The sequence below is a fragment of the Xiphophorus maculatus genome, chromosome 4, assembly GCF_002775205.1.
Source record: "Xiphophorus maculatus strain JP 163 A chromosome 4, X_maculatus-5.0-male, whole genome shotgun sequence".
In the NCBI taxonomy this organism is placed as follows: domain Eukaryota; kingdom Metazoa; phylum Chordata; class Actinopteri; order Cyprinodontiformes; family Poeciliidae; genus Xiphophorus; species Xiphophorus maculatus.
In genome coordinates, this window is record NC_036446.1 from 10480712 (window position 1) to 10496587 (window position 15876).

Consider the following 15876-nt stretch of genomic DNA (forward strand, 5'->3'; position numbering starts at 1 on the left):
CTAATCTGACATGCTGATAAAAGAGATAATAATAAATTCAGCCATGAGGCCCATGGTAGCTCTGGAGGAAGGCCAGAAAGCCATAGCTCAGGTGGAGTAATATTTTTGACCAAACAGTTGTGTGCTCCACAAATTTGTCCTTCATGAAGAGAAGGGAGTCTGCAAACATGTGAAATGAGGTAAATGTTACACTTACAGGTACAGTCTTTCAGAGTAATAATCATACATTACAATGCCTCAAACTTAAAACCAGCCACATGTGCCACATCTGGAAAGTTGCAATATTTTATCCATTTTTCAGAATGAGATTTGTAGCCATTTTAGTTTCTGGCATATGTACTGAACTTAAGACAACTCCATTTCAAGTTGTGCATCAGATGCATTTGACAAATTAGGATCGAGATATTCTAAAATAAATGCAAAATTTACAGCAGATTGTGAACTTTATGACTTATTATAAAAGGTATAAAGAAAAGCAGCATTTAGTGTAATGTTCAGCTTTTTAAACCAGGAACTAAAGACCACAGAAATTCTTGCAAAATTCAGTTTCACAAGAATTTCAGGTATAAAATTTTAAATGTCAAAATGGTTTCAGGGGGCTTGAATGTGTATGCATACAGTCAGCAAGGTTTTAAAAAAACTGATGGGTAAAAAGTTGGGATTTGGCAAACTAAAGATGAAACATGTAATAAATAAATTAAAGCTGTGTTAAGACATTTGTCCTTTAGAAAACTAGACAAAAGTCTTTTCCTGGTAGTCCTTTCTAGGAAAAGCCTGTGTAAAACACAGCAAGCTGCAATTAAAAACACATTTTTCCACCCCATTTATTTAAACCGTAAAAAAAATTGTCAAAGAAAACATCTGTCAGACTGCATAACAACTGCTAAAGTTTTCAAACAACTAAAACTTTGTTAAAAAAATTAAAATTGAAAAACAATTCATCTCTCCCTTTACAATTAAGTTTTTATATTTTGGTCCATCACAAAGTTCCCCCAAAAAAGGCCAATGAAGCTTGTGGCTGTAACATCACATACATTTTCTAGTTTTGTTGCATGTTTTTTTTTGTCAAAGAACATAAAACATAAAACAAGTAAGATCTGGTTTAATCTTTTATTCTTACATTTCCAAGATAAAAATGTATGGGAAAACAAGCAAATTAGCTTTCATGGGAGAAAATGTTAGAAACGGTACAGAGCACAAGTGTTTGCTTCACATAGCTGAAGTCCTTAAATTTCAGAAGAAAAAAAGATCAGACATTGAATGCAAGTTTATAACAAAAGAAAAAACTAACACATACATGATCTTACAAAAGTACATATAATAAAAGTCCCTTTTATACAGGCTTGGCTTAAATTATGGCTTCATTCATAATGATAATGTGCAGTATTTTCATCATCAAAAGTGCAAAGTCCCAACACATATGTAAACCATCGGTCATGTACAGCGAACTTAAACAGGTCTTTGAACAGAGAGTGCAATATAAACACTGTAGCTGAGCTGGCGCTCAATGCCTTTTCTGCTACTTCATACAGAGCTTGTGTTCTGTAGTCAACAATGCCAGAGGTACAGCTAAACACAGACCCACATGTCTACCGTAGCAGCAGCATGTGGGAGTCGGTCATTTAGAACATGTGAAGTCAGGTAGTGGAGAGGAACAGAGCTGGGTCAAATATTAACCATCTCCAGTAGGGTCTGATCCATCATCTGCTTAACGCTCAGGCCCTCTTCTTTAGCGCGTGCGAGTTTGTCTGTCAATACAGCATTATATCAGTTTAGGACCACTAGATAAACAGTGCAGAGAATATACATTGTTGAGGTTCTGGTGGACAGAAAACATACATGCTGATGAGCCAAGAATCAAAATTAATTTCACCCCCCCATTAAGTGTTCACCAAGCACATCTGAAAAGCTTCATGCTGTAAACTAGTACCAGAAACCCAAATTAATGATAAACATTTGACAAGGTTTAACTCAAGCTATTGACAGAGATGAAGTCTAGACTCCAATGCATTTAGTGGGACTAATTACAGTGCTCAACTTTTAAAAATAATTATAACTTTAAATCATTTTCTTTGAAATTAGGCTTTGAAACAAATCCATTACTGCTGAAATACCACTTCAGCCTCTCAGACTCTAAAATCAAGCAGAAATAGAAACTTAATTTCATTTTACTGCATGGCAAATCATTTTGAGTTAAAAAAAAACGAAAAAAAGTTGAAGTGTATTTAACCAAGGTTTCCGAGTGGTCTGAAATTTAATAATCTTAAATTTAGTACTTGGAAAGTCAGTCCAGTTTTTCCACAGTGGGTCTTAAACTACATTCAGTTATATTTTGAATGTGTTCATCCTTTTCACTACACATTGGAGTTCTTTTAACTATGAAATAACTCAACCTAGATATTCACCTTCCGTTACCCAAAGAATTTGGTCTCAGCTGACTTTTTGTAGTTTGTTAGGGATCAAAAGAACATTTTTATCTATTAGATATGAATTAACTTAACCAAGTTATTGTCATTTGTCACAAATTTAAATGAGGGTTTTTATACATCTGAATAGGTTAATCTACCATGTAGAAACCCTACTTTGTGTTTTATTTATTTTTAAGAGCTCAGTCTGGAGGTGAATTGCAAATCTTAGTGATTCTCTTGTTTACTTGTTTTGGGGCTTGTGCTACATGTAGAAGTAACTCACTCCAGTAACTATAAGGCAGAGCAAGTCAAACCTGCAGTAAAATAAACTTAACTAACTAATTCAGTGAAAAAAAAAAAGAAAACACGCAACACCATGTTTACTTTCTGATACCCCATCTTTAACATCTGAGTATACTGCAATTTGTACCATTTGATTATATTTCTGTGGTGTAGATGTCAATCTCTACCTGCTTAATCTAATAAATCCACAATGCTCTTGGATTATTTTGCGACATAAAAAAAGTGCCAACATCAAGCAAACCCTTTCCAGGTTAGGCCTCATTTAAGGCTACTCTCAGTTCATTGGTCAGAAGACGGTTTTTATCAAGCTGCTTGTATAGATGATCTTGACAGTCAGAAAGCAGTAAGGGAAAAAAGGGAAAGAGACAGAAGACAAGTTAGTACATAAAGACAATGTTAGTGGAGAAAGTTGGGTATAAAACTGTTAGTTTAGTCCTGGTAAACTACAGCCTTTATGAATTGCTTAGTTATTTTTCCCCCACAATCGATTAAATGATGTATACCTGTAACTGGATTTTCTTAAACACTGAAATCTTGAGACTTTCCAATACATTAGTTTTTTTCTAGGCCCCTTAATATTCCACTCACTATCCCCAACCACCAGTCAAACTTAAAGAGTTGGTCTTGCTTGCAAAGAACTGCTAAGTTCAACTGTTTGACAGGTTGTTTGGTTAAAAATGTTGAAAGACCTGCAGCAGTACACCAAATCTCACACACCTTTGACAGACTGAGCAGAAGGCCTCTTAACTGTGTTCAGGTAAAACTTACATACTCTTTGGTATTTGTCTTGATATATACCCTTAGGAGTCGACACTTTAAATAAAACCCATCTTGACAGCAAATTAGGTAAAGTTTGACTTTTTGATCTGGTTTTTCATTGAGATTCAACTAAACATGTAAAGAAAAATGTAGCTTAAATTGTACTATGAATATGTTTTTCCACTCAGCAAACACCAAAATAAAAGTCTCGAAACAAAGAAAACAGACTTGAACTTTATGGTTACAACTATAGATGCCTACTGCCTCGTGGAGAGAAAAGTTATGAATGCCCTGTGTGCATAGTCTAAAGCATTCTTAAATTTGCTCTCCAGTACTAAAATGTGTCGAAACTGAAAGATCACAGTTGAGCTCTCAACACAAACAACCCATTTGATTTAATGTTTTGAGATTAGCGAAATGTATATAAAAAGTTTGGATAAGGATGATAACCTCGCAATCTCTTGATTACTTGGTGGGTTAAAACTTCCACATCCATCAAGCAATATACAGCACATCTAATGTCTTTTAATGCAACATTTAACTGCTTGAACTATTTTTAACACCAACTGGCTTAATATGATGTTAAAGCTCTCTTTTTTACTGGACCACTCATTTTCTTCTCAGAATTCAGCAACTTCTGAACACAAACTGCAAACAGCTATGATAGTGTTGAAAATGCTTCATTTACTTCAATAATAATCAAACCAATTATATCAGGAGTACCATGATCATCCTCTCAAACAGAGACATGAACAGCAAATAGGGAAGGAGCTACAGAGTTTAAGCTAAAATAAATTAAATAGTGAAGACAAAAAAAGACAAATGAAGAAAACAGAAAGGGAAAGATGGATCATAGACATAGATGAAAGATTGTTTATTTCATAGAAAGCAATATGGCTCAAAAATCTGTATAAGACATGGAACAAGGGGTGCTGGCAGCAAAAGCCCGGTGTGCAGTCCTGGCAGGGCAATAAAGAAATGGACAAAAAAAAAAAAAAAATACAGGAAGTGAGGCTGAGCTGCACAGGAGTGAAATGTTGTTCGACAAGCTTCCACAGTGAAGAGTGAAAAGGTTTAGCTGTGAAAACACAAAAGAACAGATGTTGGAGGGGAAAAAGAAAATAAGAAAAACAAAAGAAACTTAGATTCAGGGAGGATTTGAAAGTTGGGAAATTAAATGCTGTTATGATGCAGGAGAGGGTAAGAAAGAAAAACAACTGAGGATCTCCAAAAAACTATTTGCGTAATATAACCTATGGTGTTAGTCAAAAGGTTAAATCTAGAGCTAAAACTAGTTCACTGCAGTCACCATGCCACAAGGGGGAGCTACTAAGATGAAGGTTAGTCCTAGTGGGATCTAAAGCAAATCAAAAATCAAGCATGTTGTAAATTACATGGATGTCATGTCGTTGAGGGCGTGGTCCAGCTCCTCGCTGATGGCCTTGTACTTCAGTTTCTGGGCATACAGCTCATCTACCAAGTTGTAATTGTTATTAAGTGGCAGTGGATGGTGTAAAAACAAAAACAGAAAATATAAATGTCAGAGCATAGAAGCAAAAAGGAAAATAGAAACAGCTAAAAGAAAGGAAGGAGGTGCAGAAACGAGAAGGGGTGAAGGAACAGCTGCTGATGTCGGGTCAAATTCCTGAGGAGTTGGAAAACCTGCTTCACATGTTCCGTGACCCAGTGATGAATGCCGTGGACTGAACAGTGGCAAACCACATCATAGTGACAAATACTGCCAACATAAATAATGTCACGCTTATACTTTTTTTCTTATGATGAATAACTCACCATGCAGACAGGCATGGAACATTTTCTGATGCTACTGGAAATGTGTAAAAACCTTTAAAATAAATTAACCTTTCTCTTATTTTAGGTACATTTAGACTACACGAAAAACAAATACCAAATAATTGCATAACTAAAGCCTTCATGACAATTGTTGGCACTCCTTCCATAAATACTTTGTACTACACCTCCTCTCATTTTTTGTAAATGGGAAACATCAATTAGTCTTGTCGTAATATTAAAAAGTACGAAGACAGACCATTACATTCCTATTTACAGAAACTCTAGATAGTCCAGAGTTTTGCGTTTTCTCTTCTTCAGCTCAGCCCACAGGTTGTCCGGCAGGATTTAGGTCTGGGAACTGAGATCAGTCACTACAGGAAATGTTGACTGCATGTGATTTGTTCATACATCTCGGATTATGATATTCAATAACCTATTTCGAGTTTTCTGGTAGAAGCCAATTGCTTATTTTCATTAAAATCTACCTGGTACATAAAGGCCATGTAAAATTATTTTTCTAACAAGATTCTCAAAGCTTCTGCAAGACCCAACAGGTCCACAGTGTCACAGATCCTCTACCATGCATGCCAATGGGCATAAGTTCAAACTTTTTAGCAACAAATCATATCCATTTGGATGTTTGTAACCAAATTTCAAGTTTAGGATGAACCCAGTTTCTAGAGTTAGCCCTAGTTTGGTAAACTTAACTGGGATTTTAACATGAACCAGGAGCTGAATCCCATTTAACCTGTTGCCCCTCACTCTTGGCCCTTAACTCTACATTCCCAAAGGTTTTTGGTTTTCCACTTGTTTCTGTTAAGCAATGGAAGGATTAATAGCACTTTCAAGACGTTCAGAGGTACACTTGTAAATAAAGAGCCAAATTTGTTCAAAAAAAGTTTGTAGGATTAGCAGCTTACACAAGACTTCCAGTATATTAAGTAAAATGTTTGTATGGTAAAAATGGACGAGGAGCAACAATGCATCAGCTTCCCAAGGTTTCTCTGATTATTTTTACCACTACCTGAGTTAGAGACTGTGAGATGTTAAAATGCCATAAGATGGTAAAGAATAACTACTCCATAAACATTAAGGCATCTTTTAGAGGAGCAATAAACGTACGACCAGTGACTAGTTCCAAACATCTGTTGGTCCCCGCACTTAATACATGCACTCAAATTTAGTATTGGGTTTTTCTTATCGCTTCATGTGAATTTACAATACTTCACAAGACCGTTTTAATTTAGCACCATCTTTACCAAGAGGTGCCAACAAATTAGTCTGGCTCTAAAGTTGACCTGTGAACGATTCTCCATTTGTCAAGCATTGAAGTGAATTAGCATCTTTCAGAGACAAATATTCATTTTACTTTGATTTAAAGTCTCAGCAGTTACAGCTTACGTCGTTTACCTGACTACATGAATAAATAGAAATCCCTTTAAATTTTAATCAAGCACAAGTCATTTTAGGCAGATGAAGAGTGAAAGTAAAGTAATCATACCCTCCAGGTCGTCGATGGTTTTCTCGAGCTTGGCAACTGATCTCTCAGCGAACTCAGCACGAGTCTCAGCCTGAGCGGAGCAACACAGCAACATCAGCAAACCGCCAGTAAGAGGTTTACATTAACAACTGAAGCCTTAATGGGCTGAAATTAAAAGTGTTAAATAAGCTAATGTTAAAAAGCAGCCAGTAAGGCAGACCTTTTCACAAAATGCCAAATCGAAGACAACATAGGATGGATGGATGAAGCAGAAATATTTTCTAAACCGTTACACATGCAGAGTTGAATGTGTAATTCAGCACAACTGTAGCTCACTCACCTCCTTCAGCTTGTCTGTGAGAACCTTGATCTCCTCCTCGTACTTGTCCTCCTTCTGTGAGTACTGTGGTTACAAACAAAGACTGAAATCAGAAAACCTGCAGCACCCATCATCTCCCCTACGAGTTTACATTAAAATGTCATCAAACCTAATTAATCGACCTACCTTCTCTGCCTGGGCCTCCAGAGACTTCAGGTTGTTCTGCACGGTCTTCAGCTCCTCCTCCAGCTCAGAGCATTTACTGTAGAGTGTCAGCATTGAACAAAGTACATTGTAAATCCTATTTAAGGTTGTCACCAAGAACAAATGGAGGAAGGGGGGATGCTACCTCTCGGACAGCTCAGCACGCTCCTCTGTACGTTCCAAGTCGCTCTCAATGATCACCAGCTTACGGGCCACCTGCAATCACAGCACGGCGTTCTGTCACCAAACGGATCCAAAATGCTTTTATGCTTCTACTGTGAACATGAAGGCAGCGTGGAGGCTGCTATATCTGATAAAAGAGGGTGGAAAACACTTAAGAAGTACAGTAAGGAGCTGAGAAACTCACCTCCTCATATTTGCGGTCAGCCTCCTCAGCGATGTGTTTGGCCTCTTTCAGCTGGATCTCCTGCAGCTCCATCTTCTCCTCGTCCTTCATTGCTCGGTTCTCAATGACTTTCATGCCTCTGAATTGAGGAAAGCAAAAAAAAAAAAAAAAAAGCCTTTCTAAAAGGTCTCAAATACTGGACAAATTTATCATTCTGAAAATAAAAGAAAGTGATCCAGAGAATCCAACAATAAGACAAGAAATTCACAAAACATAAGACCTTAAGAATTAGCATAGTCAAAAAAATCTTTTTTAACATGAATATGCAGTGATTTATTTCTAAAGATGCAATAATAAAGCTTTTTCCTGACCCATACATGTTTCCAGTTGTCTTTATGTTCCGATTTGATTCAAAATTTTTATTTTAAAGCTTAAAACACAATATGTAGAGGTTTTGGTTTTGAATTCAACAAAAATAAATTACAAAAATCACAATGTATCAAAGTTTGTTTCTAGCATTTATCTGTTTTTCCTAGTGAAACAAAAAACCTGCATCATTGTAGATTCTGTTGGCTGATCAAAAAACGGGAACTCCCTAATTTTGAGTACCTGGTCAACCAATCCCCTTTTTTAGTTTTTGACTCAGCCATTGTTTTTTTAAAATAATGACCTTTGTATTTGAACAGGAAAAAGACGTTGACCACCCACCTCTCGCTCTCATCGGCAGCCTTCTCAGCCTCCTCCAGCTTGGTAAGAGCTGTGGCCAGACGCTCCTGAGCTCGGTCCAGCTCCTCTTCAACCAGCTGGATGCGTCTGTTCAGGGAAGCTACATCACCCTCAGCCTTGGAGAGAGCAACACAACCAAAATCAGATCAAGTTTATTGGTCAAGCGATGATAAATCAGGTCTGTGTTGGAAAACAAGAGGGGCTTCTCTAGGACCCAGTGGGGGAGGAATGTTAAGATGCATAATGCAGATTCTGGAGTCTGGTTAGGGAGTAAAACTGCATTTCTCTTACTATAAATTGACGTTTTAGCAATATGCATGAAGAAAATGCTGTATAATTTCGTAAACTACACTATTCCTACTGTATTATTTTGACCAATAAAGAAAACGAGGCTTAGTTGAGGATAAAGGCGCCTCCCCATACTTAAACTAGCTGGTGGCACCGTTAGTGAGGGTTTTATCTCCCTCAGAGGACCTGCTCTCACGTCAGCCTTTTATTAACGGAGCGGCCGCTAATTTATCCGGAGCGCTCAGGGTGTTGTCCCTTCCAGACACCATCCTGCCCTCAACCCCGACGCTGAGCCGCTGAGCTCAAACTCATTCGCTTGATACCCACTCGGCACTGTTCGAACAGGAACCGCGGGGTGTTGGGCCTGGCGGCCACGCTTTTTGACCAGCTTTGCACCTAATGCCTCCCGCAGCCAAGAGCCCTAATTGCCTTAAATCATTAGCAGCTTACTGCTTCCCTCGCACTCCTCTCCTGGTTCCGTTCCCGCTGCAACAACGATGCCCGTTCCTCCGCCGAATCGGCCTGCTCCTGCAGCGATTTGATTTTCTTCTTCACGGCTTCCAGAGAGCTTCCACCGGCCATTTTTTCGCTTTGTCGTTTAATTTTGCCTCAGCTACGCTAGTTTTCTCCCGGCTGTGCGCTGGCTGCCTCGCCCGCTGCTGGGGATGCTTCGCGTTTGATCCCTGCCCCCACCGCCTTTAATCAACCACTGATGAGGATCGGGACGTGCCACCAGCCCCGGAAGTAACTCATTTTACCCGCAAACCATAAAATGCGTCCACCGAATAAAAAATAAATCTCATGGATTGTTCTTGTGGAGTCTTTAGTTGTGGTTTTATAACGTTTGTTGTGGATTTGTGAAGATATATGTACAAATAATTGTGTTGCAATTTGACTTGCATCCCTGAATCTTAAATTGAGCCAGTCCCATCAAGATCATAGCCTCAGACATCACAGTTTACTCCTGCACTGTTAATTTAATTAATTTGGCATCCAAATAAGGACAGCAATGTTTACGAAATCTTTCGGTGCATTTTTTGTAATGTATTTGTTGTTGTGTTTACTGTCTTCCTTTTTGTGTTGGCATACTGCAGATTCCAGTAGTGGTTGTAAAAATTACCACAATTACCAGCCCCGACATAAGCAGAAGAAAGGATCTAATTAGCTTTAAATTACAGTTGTATTTAACATATCTTTCAAGCCATAAAGCTATTTTAACATAGTTCTTAATGTGTAAGTTTGCAATGCATTTGTCAAATCTTCTGTGTAAATTTAATTTCTGTAATGCAGATGAAACTAAGCAAAATAGACTTTCTATTATTTCTGTTAAACACATATTTTAATATGTTCTAATATTGTTGATGGTAATTCAGTAATAATCTTAATCTGAGCCTGGGGTCTCTGTATGCTATGGTTCCATTTACCCATCATTGAGCACTTCGCTCTTGACTCTTCAAACCCTCCCTGTTGAACTCTGTATTCTAACAACAAAACAACAAAATTATTGTTCATAGCACAACACAATAAGGAAATGAGAGTTATCCGTAAACTTGGAGATGACAGCGCTGTAATTTACACAACTGGACAAATATGCAAAACATGTTGATTTTTCTTGAAAATCAACATGTTTTGTTATATATATATATATATATATATATATATATATATATATATATATATATATATATATATATATATATATATATATATATATATATATATATATATATACTGCTCAAAAAAATAAAGGGAACACTTAAACAACACAATATAACTCCAAGTAAATCAAACTTCTGTGAAATCAAACTGTCCACTCAGGAAGCAACACTGACAATCAATGTCACCTGCTGTTGTGCAAATGGAACTTTGTACAGAACAAAGTATTCAATGAGAATATTTCTTTCATTTAGATCTAGGATGTGTTATTTGAGTGTTCCCTTTATTTTTTTGAGCAGTACATATATATATATATATATATATATATATATATATATATATATATATATATATATATATATATATATATATATATATATATATATATATATATTTCAGGAGACTTGTACAAATCAGATGTACAAATGTACATCTGATTTGCCAAATGTACAAAAGAAAGTATTTTCGCTTTCTAAGACACCAAAAAAACAGGCAAAATACTTACAAAATACATTTTCTTATTAACTTAATTTTTTCCACATTAAGTTATTTATTTATTTAGAAGAAAACAGAAATTTCATAGAACATCTGTGAAATATTTCATTGTTATTGGTAACCTAATTGGTCAGTCTATAAATTTTGAACTACCTATAAACCTAAGTTTATTCTAAGCTGATTAATAAGGTTTATCTTTGAGCAAAGTGTTGTTTTATGAGCTTTTTAACTCAATATGGCATAGGTTAATTGGCTAAACATTATACCAAATCAACAGTTTTGATCCAGCTGAGTAGGGCTGACCTTGGGTGTGCCAACTGATCCCTGAAAGACCACAAATATATCAAGGATTTTCTCAGTCCAAAATGTGCCTGTAAAAAAGCCCGACTGAAACTGGACACTGGCAATAACATTCATCCAAATGGCACAACAGCTAGCTTATGAACTGTGGCATTACCATATCCAGCACAAGGGCTAAATTTACCTGCACCCTTATATTCCTCATATGCAACCCATAGGTGTATTTTGTAACATATTACTCTGGTACTTCAGAATTAGCATCAATCTGCATGGGGAGTTGCATTATTTTACTGAAAGTGTTTCTCCCCTCAGTTCACACTCACATCTGTGGCTTTCTTCTCAGCGAGCTCCAGTTTCTCCTGTGCATCCTTCAGGGCCTCAGAGTATTTGTCCAACTCATCCTCAGTGGCCTTCAGCTTCTTCTGCAGTGCTACCAGGTCATCCTCAAGCTGGTGCACAGATAAACCAGAAATGTTTGCTTTAAGCAATCACAAAATTCAAAGAAATTGTTCTTGTTGTCCTCAAAAGACACTTTACCTTGTCATCTAACTTCATATAACAGCCTCAGTTCTTATAAAGTACAGCTGTTCTCTACATATTCAATGCATAAAATCATCATATAACAGAAAATAATTACAACATGAAAGTTTCTTATGTCTTGATCCTGCACATGAAAACACATGGCTGCACAGGCACAATAATATGAGCTATGCAAGGCATCTTGTGTACAAAAACACAAGAACAGGTTTAAAACCAGACACCCACCTGTTTGCTTCTGTCCTCAGATGCTTTCTTGTCTGACTCGGCCTGCTCAGCTCTGTCCAAGGCATTCTCCTTGTCAAGCTTGAGCATCTGCATCTTCTTCTTGATAGCATCCATGGCTGCTTAGTGTTTGCACTGCCTGCAAATCTGTGAACCTGAACAGAAAAGATGGGAGCGTCTGAACCACACCGAACACCTAGCTGGAGTGTGAAGTCGCAGAGCCTGTTGAGAGTCAATAAGTCAGATACTGGACACCCAATGTTTTTTTGGAAAGGGCTGCAGCTGTTAGCCAACATGGGCTCTTTGATTTTACTCAATCTCCACACCGATTCGCTCTCCCAGGACATTTGACCACTTGTATGACTATACATGGGGTGCAGGCGTCAGAGAGGAATCGTCCTACTCCCACACCTAGCAGCAAGACGTCCTCTCCTATTTCTATCACCCTCCAAGAGGAAGTGAAGTGTCAAAAGGTAGTAGTGCTCCAAGAGGGGTTACTTGGGAGATAATCTTCACTCAGTTATCACTTAGAAAGATGAAGTAAAAACACTGAGATAAGAAAACAAACTGATCACAAACATTTATTTGATTCTTTGCTATTTATTTGCTCCTATAAAAAAATCAAACAGTGAAACTTGATTTCAAATTTGCTTCCTTGTTCATTCAGAGATCTGTTCCGATGAATTGCAATAGCATTTCAAGTATGACAACTATTCACGCACAACACACAGAGGTGATTGGATAAGCCCCTGTGAAATCCCCTCTCACTCTGAGGCGTGTCATGTTAACCACAGCAGCTTGCTCGTCCTCCACTGATCATTTCAGCAGCTCCCTTTCAACATAGCTCAACACCGGGGCAGCAATCAGAGAGGATCAACCGTACGACCAAACAGTCGAGCTTGTCCAGCTTCTGTGGTGGATTAAGGATTCCTCAGAGTTCTGTCACAAATGGGCTTGAGGGAAAGCGATGGTATTTGTGGGGGACAAAAGAGAAGCTTTGGCATTTAAACAACCCCCATTGTAATAGTTCTGTGCCACAGTCGCAGCTGTCACACACAGCCTGCTGTTAAGAACAGTGGATGGTTGGCCATTAAAGAGTCACTGTCAGTTACAGTAGCTCAAGTTTTGCACATATTTACGGCAAAATGAGAGAAGAAGAAATACTTCTTTACTATCCCATGATGATATTCTTCCATTGGCCTTTATGATCTGCATTTGTTTTGTTGAGTGTATATTTTAGGATCTGATGAACTGTGTGCCACCTGTTGGACACCATCCAGGCCTCATAAAGTTCTGTAAAAAAAAAAAAAAAAGAAGTATTTGTTCCATTAGAGATTTCTTCTATTTTTTCTTTCTTTCATCAAGTTTAAATATTTAAGACTATCAAATGAATGTAATTGTAAAGAAAAAAGAAAGATTCAAATGATGATTTCATTTATAAAGGGCAGAAGGTTGACCAGGCTCTATTTCAAAAAGTTATTGCCTTTTTAATAAATCAGAAATTAAATGTAATAATTTACATATTTTTGTGGATAGGTGGCTGCAATTTCACTGTCAGAACTGCAGAATCAATAAATCACTAATGCTTGGCCTGTCTGAAACATGAAATAAAAACTTAGAGAGCAGATGAGAAACAGTAACTAACTTTTATCAATCTGCAAAGGGTCACAAAGCAAGTAAGTAAAACTTTAATTATGTAATACCTTTCAAGATATAGATCACAAAATTCAGTGGACAAAATACTAAAAACATAACAATATAATCAATTAAAATCAATTGTAAAAAGATGAGTTTTTAGTTGGAAGGGTGTCCTGGTACACTCACGGTTAAACTAACACAGCAGTTCAGGAAAGCATACACCTACAGTCAAACATGGTAGTGGTAGTGTAATTGTTTGGGCTGTTTAGCTTCTTCAGGACCTGAATGACTGGCCTTAATTGATGGAAAGATAAATTATGTGCTACATAAGAAAATCCTGTGGACAAATTCCTGCGTGTCAGTTTGTGACCTTAAGTTCGAACACGAGGAACAGAAGAAATAAAAGACTCATGTTGCTGATCTTTCTAAGGTTACTTGTACCCTACCCCTCTATTTTATTTCTTGGTGGTCTGGCGTGTGCAACATCTTTCCTGTGAAGCTTTTTTGAGCCAGTCAGCTGTCACCATGTTGTCATCCTGCCATGTGTTTTATGGAGCCCTTAGCAGCCAGTCACACATGCCAGTCATAGTCAGAGATCAGGGAGCCTCAGGGCACAATCCGTGTCACCCGTAGTCTCTGAATAAATGAAGAGACAAAGATCATCACGTTGTACCCATCCAGCAAATGATAACTTTGTCTGATTAGATCAGGCGTTTGATTCAGAACAAAACACTTCTATTAATACTGAATTTAAAGATTCAGAGATAACACTAAGGCGCTATTGATTCAAAATAGATTGTCATGGATCTAGCAAACATTTAGAAGGTGGGCTTCTTCTATCGGTATTAAAGAGACAGCTTATTAAAGAAAATGTGAAATGAAAGGATTAAAAAAATATATTATAGGCAAAAACAAATATGTACGGTTGATGGATTACCTGGAACTACCCTCAGTATTCTTTGAATTTCCAATTATAATAATATCCTTTATTAATATTAATCCTTTGAGTCAGAAGTGAGATGTTGAAGCTTTTGAAACTTGACAAAACATGTGTTATGCATTAATTGTTTGAGATCATGCATTTCCAGATTGTTTTCTATTTTTTGATTGTTTGTTTGTGGTGTTTCCAAACATATTTTTACCTTCTTTAAGGTTCTTATTTTATTTTTTAGGTTGCCTATCGAACCATCCGAGCCAATGCAGTATAGTGCATTGCAAAAGTAAATTCAATTTAACTTTTCACAGTTCATCACATTAAAAACACGACTTTCAACATATTTTGAGATTTTATGCAATAAGCCAACAAAGGTTGTTTTTTTCTAATTTGCATTTGAAATCTAAGAAGTGTGATATACATTTGTATTCAAACACATTTATTCTGATATCCAGAAGTCACCTACATAGTACGTCTATATAAATCCACTTGTGTATAATTTAATCTGATATGTGGACAGTATAATGTTGGAGGATATTTTATTTTGAAATTTTAAGAAGTGTTTTAAATTTTATGGAGGATTAAAGTTGAGGTTCAGTCTTATTTTCCAAATTTCCATCTTAACACTTTTCTTTACAACATGCAGGTGAGATCTCATTAAATTATTAACATGCACAAATTAAGTACATAGTACTTTCTGTATGCCACAAGTCAGTAATCTCCCATCAGGTTGGTAGGTGAGGCACCCTGAAAAATTTGAAATATTTCAGAACTGTAACAAAATGAAAAAAAAAAAAAGCCTCCATGTTACAACAAGTGTTTTAATGACATGAAAGTACCAGCATCGCCATGTAATCTGCTGTCATCATCAGTAACAGTATCGGCCTTCTGACTTTTATTAGAATTAGATTTAGAACAGGAAAATATTAGATGAGATGTCTTCTATCTGCCGCCAGTCAACATTAAATTCAATGCCATCGTTAATTTAGCCAAGTTCTTCTTCCTTCATCTCATCCAAGTCAAATTCACAAGAAAACTTGATTCAAGTAATTTCAGCAAGCATTTACAGAATTGCAACACGAAGCTGATTTGAGTAAATATCAGAGGATGGAAGGCAGATTTGAACTCTGTCCCAGGAGCAGCTGTGCCACTGAAATTGACGTCGCCTCCTTGGATTTTAGTGCCGGACAGATTTAGCACGAGTCTCAGTACATAGTCTGGACTCAATATATCCTTTAGATTTGTGCTGACTCAGAAATACTATCTGGTCTTGTGAATAAAAAGGAAACCTTGTTTTCCTGGCAGAACTGACCTCTCTTGCTTTTCCTCAGAAGACCTTGACTCAGCCTGAGTCAAGTCGGTCCTGCTGATGTAGAGAGAAAGTTATTCCAAATGCATCTGTAAAGAAAAACTATTCAAACTAGCAGTACTAAATGTATTTCACAAGCAAAAGTTACATAGAAT

General features: G+C 37.1%; 1 protein-coding gene across 8 annotated transcripts; it reads right to left on the bottom strand.

The window, feature by feature from the left end:
- Window positions 1-1096: 1096 nt before the first annotated feature.
- On the bottom strand, window positions 1097-12084 carry LOC102217146 (tropomyosin alpha-1 chain-like). Of its 8 annotated transcripts, XM_023332713.1 has the most exons (10): window positions 11844-12083; window positions 11402-11527; window positions 8322-8455; window positions 7635-7752; window positions 7413-7483; window positions 7250-7325; window positions 7085-7147; window positions 6766-6835; window positions 4865-4943; window positions 4139-4548 (listed from the first exon to the last, which is right to left on the bottom strand). In XM_023332713.1, the coding sequence occupies exons 1-10, from the start codon at window positions 11955-11957 to the stop codon at window positions 4545-4547; spliced, it is 855 nt and encodes a 284-aa protein (XP_023188481.1). In that variant the 5' UTR covers window positions 11958-12083; the 3' UTR covers window positions 4139-4544. The 8 variants fall into 8 exon arrangements, with proteins under 8 accessions (XP_005796216.1, XP_023188482.1, XP_023188485.1 ...); XM_005796159.2 differs by lacking the exons at window positions 4139-4548; window positions 4865-4943 and adding an exon at window positions 1097-1748 and having other exon boundaries at window positions 11844-12084; XM_023332714.1 differs by lacking the exons at window positions 4139-4548; window positions 4865-4943 and adding an exon at window positions 1097-3036 and having other exon boundaries at window positions 11844-12084.
- Window positions 12085-15876: the final 3792 nt, after the last annotated feature.